General features: G+C 37.7%; 1 protein-coding gene across 1 annotated transcript; it reads right to left on the bottom strand.

The window, feature by feature from the left end:
* Positions 1 to 1,867: 1,867 nt before the first annotated feature.
* Positions 1,868 to 4,536, bottom strand: LOC127350750 (claudin-7). Its single transcript, XM_051377648.1, has 4 exons — positions 4,151 to 4,536; positions 3,515 to 3,679; positions 2,850 to 2,928; positions 1,868 to 2,716 (listed from the first exon to the last, which is right to left on the bottom strand). Exons 1-4 carry the CDS (start codon positions 4,350 to 4,352, stop codon positions 2,551 to 2,553), a joined length of 612 nt encoding a protein of 203 aa, XP_051233608.1. The 5' UTR covers positions 4,353 to 4,536; the 3' UTR covers positions 1,868 to 2,550.
* Between the last annotated feature and the right edge of the window lie 6,360 nt (positions 4,537 to 10,896).

The following is a 10,896-nucleotide window of genomic DNA, read 5'->3' as shown; positions in this document are numbered from 1 at the left end:
GAGTGCGCGGGAGGATGTGCCAGAATCACAAATGTGTCAATCTCTTTACTGTAAGATTAGATAACATGAATTTACAGGAATGGACTAAATGTTGTAAAGCATGAATGTATGTTGGTAGCAAAGCACACTGACTGTAGAGGAATTATACTACTTCAGGACAATGTTTTTTTTAAGTTAACTGTATTTGTCCACAACCAGGTATGATTCAGTGGGAAGGTGCAGGGTATAATGGGTACAAATAAAACCAGGGATTGTATTTCAGGTGTTAATATAATTTATTTTATAGCCTATACAATGGGCCAGAATGATCTGTATGTAAATAATATTGTAAATAAAGATGTAGATCTATCACTTACACTGTCTAACTGTGTTGCAATCAGTGATGCATTATAAAAACTGACCAGTTTAACTTGTAAGTGTTTATTTTTTCTTCCACTGACATGGAACAGTGAATGTGAACAGAACAGATAGAATAGATACAGCGTGATAAAACATGAGTTACAGGCAGCAGTAGCTCAGTCAATAGGGATTGGCTTGGGGACCTGAGGCTGGCTGGTTTAAACCAAACCAGTCAATATGGAAGTGGACTGGTAGCTGGAGACTAACAGTCCACCCCCAGGGCACTGCCGAGGTACCTGTGAGCAACCTCTAACCGGTCAGGGAGCTGTACTGCGGTGACCAATCGCTCCAATATCTCTCCATATTGCATGTGTAGAGGATTCTGTGTTTGCACCACACTAAAACTACTAATCTGAGTGAAAAAGATGAATTTCTCCACTGGGACAAATAAAGTATCAAAACAATTTTATAAAATATGAATCGTTTTTTAAAAGAAGGTCAAGGTTTTTTAAATATCGACTTGTTGCATGATAACATCCATCATGCAGCTCGACATTTTCCTTTCACTTCTTCTTTGAGAGTTCAGGAAGGGTTGGCTGGCGTCAGAGTGTGGGCAGCAACATGTCAGTCCCATGAGAGACACCAACATTCGTTTACATCCGCTGAGAACGTCAACGCAGCCTTCTGCTATTTCTTGTGTTCACCAAAGAATGAGGTCAACAGTTTGAGTCTGAATGAAGGTGTTTTTGTGTAGCTACTGTGGTGTTCAGAAAAACACAACATTGCTTATCTGCATATCAAATTCTTCTGCGTTTTGTATCTTTAAAGGATCGAGTAATTTTGTCAAAAAGGGATGTTGATTGCTCCACACACACTTTGACTCAGTTTAATGGTGAAATTGGAGCAAACTTTCTAATCTGTTCAAATAGATTTTGGTAATCGAGTCCAAAAACACTGTTTTTTTTACTGATTGATGCTTGTTGTAGTTTCCTTTTGTCTTTTGTATCCTTCTTAACAAAATGTGAAAAGTACCAAACAATCATAAAATCTAATTCTAGGAACTGGTGCATACCCAAAAAGGGTTTAAGACACCGTGTTTTTCAGAGTATATGTGATGTAATGTTCCTGTTTCTTCTCTATGGCAGATTTCCTAAAACTGACTCTGAGCTCTACAGTATTTAGTGACGACGGTACAGTCTGAAAGGAAGGAAACTGTTTCGTGTCAGGAAAAACCTAATTACTGGAGCACCGTTGGCCTGTTTAAGGCAACAGGAGCTGCTTTGTTGGAGTAAACAGCAAAATCCTTCTGGGATCTTCACAATTTAAATGGAGCCAAGTCAAATTGAATGTGGGTTAATGTAGAATTTAATTAAATTAATTTAAGTTATTCACACATTTAGAACATAAAACCTATGATTTAAATTAGCTGGTAATCATACCATAATTGTATAAATTGGAGTGATAAGAATTTACCATGTCAGCAGGGATTTCTTAAATTATACACAAAAATAAGCTTCATACTGTAATGTCAAGAAAACAAATTCATTTTATTTTTATTTTCAAACTGTACATACATCTGTCACACTGCCACAAAACAATACAAACAACAAAATTATATGAAAATAAACCAAGAAAATATACTTTAGTCATATAACTAACAACACACAAACAAATCTATATTAACACCAGTGTGAAACTGAGGAGGTAAAGGGATATTACAGCATAAAAGTAATCTTGTCGAGAGTCAAAACTTTATTTCTACACTGTAAACTATTATTACATAACAAAGAAGTCTTCATTGCTACCTGTGGAGAGTACATTTATGATTTCATATACGAACAGACTGAGAAAATTCATAGCGTGTAAACTGAAGTGATTTAAAAATGGAATCCATATTTATATTTCTCTGATTGGAAAACAGACAAACAGATGACAGCAGCAGAAATGGCTACAGTGACCGATGGCAACCGAGTAACAAACATACATACAGTAAGTGTTCAGAAACAGAAAAGATCAATACTGAAAAATGGGGCTCAAAGTCATTACACACAGTCTGATCTGGTGTGTAATCCTGATCCTGGTTATTGTCTTTATGTTCAGTAGGTTGTATTTATAATCCGGCAGTGGGACACTTCCTCATCATATAAACAACAGCTTGCTCCAGTTTGACTGTATCAAGGCCTCTCCTGGGCCCCCGCCAGCTCTCCTTCACTAGACGTAGTTGGACGTTTGGTTGGTGGTGGGGAACAGGTGGTTTCCGCTTATGGACTCTTTCGACTCGGACCGTGAGCATCTCCGACAGCTCAGGAAAGAACCGCCCGCCATAGTGAGGAGGCCACCAGCCCAGCTGACAAACACCGCCTTACCAAACTCAAAGCTGCAAAGAAACACAGATACATTTAGATGCACATGTATATACAGAATCAGCTGTTTACATAATCAAAATGTGTGTGTGTGTGTGTGTGTGTGTGTGTGTGTGTGTGTGTGTGTGTGTGTGTGTATATTCATACTTGTCCAGATGATGGGCATTCTGGGAGGTGTCAACAATCATTTTGACATACCAGGAGGTTATGATAATGGTCAATAAACCTGAAAACACATCATATAATTCATCACAGACGTGTTCATTTCAACTCTGCTAATCTCTTTTAAGACATGACTTCTACTAATGTCTTTTCTTGTGCAGTTTGCTTCTTGATTTAGGGATTGATTGAATATTTTTAATGACTGAGGAGAGTTCAGATGGAGGATAAACACAAATGAAATGAATGATAAGGACTCGCTGCAGAAAAAAAAATACTGACGTGCAAATCGTCCCATGAAGTTATTGTTTAGGATTGCTTTTTGTTATTTTTATGGTTTCAGACAGCTCAGACAGTTGTTTTAAAGTGCCATTAAGGTCGTTTTTTTAAAATGAAACTTTAGTATGATTGTATTATAAATGTTATTCACGGTTCTATAATCACATTTGTGTTTAATACTGGTTTTGTGGTGTGGTTTTGCTGTGATATATTTATGGTGTTGCTTCTCCGTAACTCATTGTTATTGTTAAGAGATTTTAAAAAGAGAATTTCCTAGTTATATAAAGGTTACATTAAAACAAATGTGTTTAAAAATGATAGTGTTGGCACAGTATATTTGACATATTATCCAGTCTGGGTGCCACTGAACACACCTGAAACCATGAACATGATTCCTCCGATCATAGCTGTTGTGGCTTTGCTCTCTGGCTTGCTGTCCATGAAGTGGGTGCACTTCATTCCCACTGTGGAGATCAACAGCGCCACAGTGGAGAGGAAGACGCTGAGCAGCATCACCGCCCTGGTGGCCTGGACCTCATCTAGAGAAGCAGAAGTGGGAATGTTGGTACATATACAAAGTAAACTTCTTGTTTATACAGTCTGTGATTGTTGGACATGATCTTTTGTTGCTTCTTACCGTTTATTTACTTATTTCTGTAACTACATGTATTGAAATGTAATATTAATTTACTGTAGTAATAGTAGGCTAATTCAGTTTTACCCTGTAGGCTTAACCTTTCCCAAATAAGGCTGAAATAAAATTTATAATTCTACAAAATATACTAAAGAATTGGCAGTAACTAGATTAGAGAAGAATAAAAAAGAATAATATGACCCTATATGAATAAGATTATGCCATGAAGCCTGATGAGGTCAGTCCAAGAAGCTTATACAACAAAGACGCACTTCTGGTTAATTATAGTAACTTGTCAGTGGAAGGTATCTCAACAAGCAGTGTCTGGTTTTTAGAGGAGATGCAGATGCGATAAAAAAAAAAAAAAAAAACGTACTTGGCAGCTTGAGGAGGGACTGGTAAGGTTCACAAGTTGTTCTCTCGTAGCCACTGCAGCTCTTCCACAAACCGTCGAAGATGCGGTGCGTCTTTCCCTGGGTCTGCTTCTTCCATTCAACCATGAAAGTAGCGGAGACAGTGGCAGCGAGACCCACCAGTGAGAAGAGGAAACCGAGCAGCTGCAGTCCCGAGCTGGCCATATTGGTCCAGATAAGAGCAGAGTTCAGTGAATTCAAGTAAAAGCCCGGGAACTTGGTTGGATAAGTGACCAGGAGAAAAAAAAAAGTTAGAAACTCAATGACAAGTCGTTAAATAGTCGCGGATGTAAAATGACCTCCCTGTAAGTGTCTCCGCACTGCTGCTCGGACCGTTATGCGCGCGCTCCGCTGCAGCCTCTATTTAAAGGTCCGGGGCGCGTGACGAATGTGAGGTCTCTACTCCACCTGCAGCGGATGATGGGAGGACATTTTTCCTTCCTCAGAAAGTCAACCTCAGGACCGGGTCATGGATTGCGGTAAATGCTGACTAATCTAGAGGAAGAACATCAGAGAGGTTGTTATATTATAAGATTGCGCTTCTCTCCTTAAAGAGTCATGTTATTTAATTTATTTTATACATAGGCTACAACAAATATAAGATCATCAACAATAAAAATTAACATTGAAATAACTCAAAACATGAAAAAAAAAAAAAAAGAATTACATACAAAATTACTAAGATAAGCTGATTATTTTAAAGTTTCCCATAAGAGACAGTGTAACTTGTTAGACTCGCTGCAGCGAATTATAAGCAACACTTGAAATGCACTGTCATGTTAATTCTCGCAATTAACATGAGCACAGATTGCATGGTTAGTGTGCAAATATAATTAAATTAAGGAAAATTACACACTGCACACAAGGACACCTGGAGCATGTACATTTTGTATAAGAGGAACCAGTTTATATTTTTGTTATTGTGGGCATGTTATTATTCTGAATGGTTCCAGTGCAGCTCCAGGAACCTTCACAGTTCTCCAACAAAATCAGAAATAGTTAATTTGCATTTTATAGTGCATTTACTGCAGATTACATATACTGCACTTTACAATGTGTAATCAATAGGAGTTCAGTTTCAGAGCAGCTCCACAGAAAAAAATACTAAATTAATAATTTGATCCACTTTAATCTACAGGTTTTATGAAACAGTATCAAATGTTTTATTGACTCTTCAACTTACTTATAAACAATGTGCTATGCATATACCAATGAGCTATAACACTATGACCACTGACTGGTGACGTGAATAACACTGATTATCTCGTTATCATGGCGCATGTCAGTGGGTGGGATATATTAGGCAGCAAGTGAACATTTTGTCCTCAAGTTGATGTGTTAGAAGCAGGAAAGATGGGCAGCGTGAGGATTTCAGCGACTTGGACAAGGGCCAAATTGTGATGGCTAGACAACTGGGTCAAAGCATCTCTAAAACTGCAGCTCCGCAGAGGTCAGCACTTATCAAAAGTGGTCCAAAGAAGGAACAGAGGTGAACCGGAGACAAGGGTCATGGGCAGCCAAGGCTCATTGATGCACGTGGGGAGCAAAGGATGAAAACATTTGTAAAGAGGAGGTATTTCACCCAAACAAGCAAAGGTTTGCATGCTCCATTATCATTCCTTTCCTAAGCAATTAACAGAAGTAAGCTTGTGTTTATGTGAACCAACAGTCTTCATTTTACCCAGACAATTACCAAATTATTTGACCATATTTGGTGAAGGGGATGCCAGTCTGTAAACACTGGGCATTTGTGTGTTAGATTGGATCAGTGTCCACCCTTTCCTGAAATAAACCTCCATCAAAACATTTTTTGGCAATTAAAGTCACAGCTCCCATCTGAATTTGCCTAAAGCAAGTCGTTTTGTATGCCTCCCTTACAAGCATTTAGTTTTTCGCTCCCATTGTTTGATATGATTTAAGGTCTGCCTGGGTCAAACTTTATTTCCAACGAATTCCTGTTGTAGGTTTGCAGGCTGCAGGCAGAACCAGATTGTTAATGACAATATCAGGAAATGTATACTAACTTCCCTGTGATTCCCTAATCCTTCTGGTTCTTGTGTAACAAAAAAAAATCCATCAAGTGTTAAGAAAAAACATGTGGCCTCTGTCAGAAGTATGCTTAGGTGAACTTAAGAGAGAAGTAATCTCTCATTCCAGCAATCTGTCCTCCCACATTAACATATCAGCTGTGCTTCATAAGCGACACCAATAACCTCCCCCTCTGTGTAATGAGTAACATCCTATGAGGAGTTTGTGAGAACAGTATTATTCACTTCACTATTTCACACTAGCTTTGGCAATGTAAATGTCTGTTTGCCAATGCCAACATGTGTAACAGGTGTTCATGAAGATAAGAAAATGAAGTAAATGTATCTATGTGGTCTGTTTTCATAGAGCAGTTGGTTTCAGCTGAACATTCAGTGACCATAGCTACCACTACTGGCAGAGTTTCATAGCACTTTAACTGACATCGTTTGTTACATCCATCATTTTGTCAGATCAGGCAAATATTGACAGACCAGACATCTTTTATCTTCTAGTGAACTACTTGTTGCAGCATTATCTACATTATACTACTACTTTATTTTTATAGCCCATTTTTATTGTTGATTTAGTTTTTCCGCGAAAGTTAACCTAGCCGTCTGAGCTTGATGTCCTACTGGTAAAATTTCAAGTAACTGTAATTAGGTAACTGTTTTATTCTTTTTACTTTTAATCTTTTGGACTGTGTGTTTACTAAATTAATTTATGTTTTGTACGTCCTATGGGGTCCAGCGTAAACGTTTAGAAGGACTTATTGGCAGAAATGGAATATAATATTCATAGGTATGTTTTCATTAGTGCAATTACTTGTATAGGAATCGTTGTGTTTTAGTTACCTTAGTGAGCCACAACAGGTCGCCTTCCATGGAGTCTGCCAAACAATGCCTATAGATAGGGCCTTTCAGTTTAGCGGCCACCGTAGTTTCTCCTACACTCTTCCTGTCGTCAAATACAGAAGTGACCAGTATTCTAAGTTGCAATCTGTAACTTAACCGCTAGATGTCTCTAAATCCTACACACTGCTCCTTTAATTTTGACAGGTCTATATTTTAGTTGTTTTTTTACTCCATAATAGTAATAATAATAATAATGACACTGAACCTGTTGTCAAAACTGTTTTAATAGCTTCAGATTCCTGTCTTCAAGCTTCCTTATTCATGCAACCATGCTCTTGAGTGAAGTTTCCTGGTGGACTGGACCAGTGGATAACCAGCTTTATGAGAACACTTCAAGGATCACTGGGGACGCTGGACAAATCAAAGTTTGATGCTAAGATAATAATACAGTCATCATGATAGACACTGCTTTGAATCATCTTGAGCTATCATGTTGTGGGCATTATGTTTAGAAATTTGCAACCAAAATTAAATTAGGCCTTCTCACTTCTCTTTTAGCTGCCAAAAAAAGCTGTTTACCATCATTCTCAGAACAGAAACTGTGTGTCATCAAACGAGGAAGAGGAGGGAGTGCATGTGGATGTACAAGTTACTCCTCAACATTAAGTATGACACTTTTCTTGGTGTGATTCAAAACAGGGGAGGGGTCAGTGTGTGTTTCTGCTCAGACAATGGACAAGTTGGCAAGTGTGACTATGATTCTGATGCCTGATCAGCAGATACACCCACTCCTTATAGACAGTCTATCTGCCTGCATGAATCCAATGTGACACCCATACACACACCAAGGACAATACAAGTCACAATCCACTTCTAATAGCAAATCTGACTGTGAGAGTTTTATGAAACACAACAGTAAAATGTTGCATGTTATAGACTACTTATACTTTAGAAACCATGGATGATGCTTAATCAATTCAGGAAACATATTAGTGGTATGATACAAATCTAAAATTTATAAAATCTAAACAGATTCGTACCTCTGTGCCCCAAAAATAGTTTTTGGTAGAGACACCAAATCCAGATCATATTAACTGGTGTAAAGTTGGGAAAAAAGACTTAAATTGTAGATGTGAAATATTGGTCAATCCAACACTTGAAATATCTCAACAACTCTTAAAGGACCTACTATGTGTATTTTTTGTTTAAAAAAATAATTAGTATAAATACGTCTATGTATTGTGCTGCAGAGATATTTACACTGCAATTAGCACGCTAACAAGTTAGCCCTGGCCTGTCTCATAATACCACTTTAGTACCTCAAGAGGTGATGTAGCATCTAATCTGCCATGCATGAGAGGATGAATCCATGTTCAGCAGCAAAGAAAGGGATACAAAATAGAAGCAAAAAAAGGGTTAACATTGGCATTGCTTTCCTAAAGGGATGAAGTTTGATGCTGAACATTTCTTCTATAGCTGTAAGACAGCTGTTATTGTTGGCTATTTAGTGAAAGCTTATGGGTAATTTAGCAAATAGGTAAGGTATCTAATTGTATACTGACAGCGTTGATATGTTTGCCAAGTTAGAAAGACCTATGGAGGGACTGTGCATCCTTGTTTCTTACAATAGGAACTGACACCCCAACTTTCTGGTGATATGCTGCCTCCGATTATGTTTGGAGTATGAATTCAACAGATGGCCAGTTCTTACATATAGCTATTAATGACTTTGGTGATTCATTTGATTGCCATTAAATATTTTATGTAGCGCTATCTGTCATCTGGTCAAGCCTCAGCTGAACTTTGTGTTTAGTGTTAATTTGCATATGTTTGCACCCTAACAGGCTAAACTAAGATGATGATCATGTTAAACATTGTTCTTGCTTAGCATCAGCATGTTAGAAAATGTTAGCATTTAGCTCAAAGCTGAGCTTTACAGATCTGCTAGCTGTAGGCTTGTTACACAGAGGAATTACTTTGGCCTACACGCGAGTCCCCAAATGAATAGAGGACAAACTTAGGCCAATGCAAATGAATAAAATGGGGACACATTATAACCATTACATCTGGAAAAATTGACTTTAGGTCACTGAGGGAAAATAACAAAACCGTATCTCACACACAAAGACATTCCCCAAATTGACCTTTCAAACTAAGAAAGAGGCAGTTATTCTAGTCTTTATCAAAAATCAGCAGGCTGAGATTGTTTCCTCTAACAAATAAATGTCTGTGTTTATATGGATATAAAATATGAAATGTGGTGTTTAAAAAGGCGCAGTGCAGGTTGTTTTTCTCAGGAAACTTAAGTCCTTTGAGATCAGTTATAAACTCTAAATTGTTTTCTGTTAAAGCTGTGTGGTGCTGATTGTAAAAACTGCAAATGTCCCACAAAATCTTATAGGATTTTTCAAATGCGCTGAGCTCTGAAATATTTTTATTTTTGCGGTAAAGCTCTCATGTGTGATTGTCTTAAATCTGTATAAGCTGTTGTTTTATCACAAGTGACCAAACTTGGTATCAAACAGACAATGAGATGTCTCAGCCTTGACCGGAAGTAAAGATCACCTACAACGCACTTAACACAGAAACACTCAGATTCTTAGGTTCCTGGGAATCAGGGGAGGACTTTCTACACATCAATTTACAACTTTCAGTTCACTAACAAAGACTATGTCAATGAGGATGTGGAATTAGAATGTTATATTGCATAAAATTGATAAAGGTAAACTGATGTAATAAACTATAGGACGGATGAATGGGAAAAGGGTCGAGGGACGAATGGATGAGTGTTGAGGGATGGAGGATGAGGGAGTGTTTGTGGATGGATAGAAGGATGGAGGAGTTTGGATATGGATTGTGCTGACTGACGGCGAGAGGATGGGAGGGAACCGGTGAGTCAAAGAGTGTTTGGATAAGGTGTGCTTTAAGTATTTTTTTGTGGCAATGTGATGAGTTTGAGGTGCTGTCTTTGTTCCTGAATCTAGTTATAAAACTTCATTTATGGGTTATATGAATTATAAAAAACAGTACAGAAAAATGTCTTCTTGTCTTCTTACATTTTTCATTATCTGACTTAAGGAAGCCAAAAAGCTGCCACACGTCTGATTTTAAATTTGGACAAGTGATGTCGAACAAAGTCAGAAGTAGCTTTAGTGTCACAATTCATTTTTCATCTCACCTATTTGTATCACAATTTAACTGTCTTGCGATATATCATTACATTCCTTCTTACAGCAGAACTGGGTAACAAGTAGCCCGGCAACAACAGACTAAATTGCAGGCTAGGTAACAAGGGGGTACACAAATGTCAAGACAGTGACTCCGGTTTAGATATGGATGGACTGCAATGGATTATATAACAGTGAGCGAGCTCTTTTGAAGAGTTCAGTGGGTACTACGATTGTCAAAAGTATCAATACTTGAATACATCTTTAATGATATGTGTTTAGAACTGTACAATCTCCATTAATTTCACACATACATGCAAAAGTACAGAAGCTATTAAAACAGACCTACAATCAGATTTTCAATCCAAGGACACTGATGACACTGAAACAACAGGGAAGAAAATCAACTGGTCTTCAATATGTGTTCAGGGCTGTCTGCATGTTGAAATAAATTATCATATTTTGTGTGCTTAGAATTATTTTTTATTATTTTATCATGTTATGAAAAGAGGTCGTGTTTTTATACTAGTTGTATCGAAGTTTAAAATTCTGGTATGGTGACAACTCTAATGGGTTCGCAAGACAGTCAACACCAGTTGAATTGACAGGTTTCTTGGAAAGTAGCACATCAGTCAACTGATTATTTACAGTAAGTGCAGGTTA

This window comes from Dicentrarchus labrax, unplaced genomic scaffold, assembly GCF_905237075.1.
Source record: "Dicentrarchus labrax unplaced genomic scaffold, dlabrax2021, whole genome shotgun sequence".
NCBI lineage: Eukaryota > Metazoa > Chordata > Actinopteri > Moronidae > Dicentrarchus > Dicentrarchus labrax.
The sequence above is the reverse complement of the archived record's forward strand: the minus strand, read 5'-3'. Positions and strand labels throughout refer to the sequence as shown.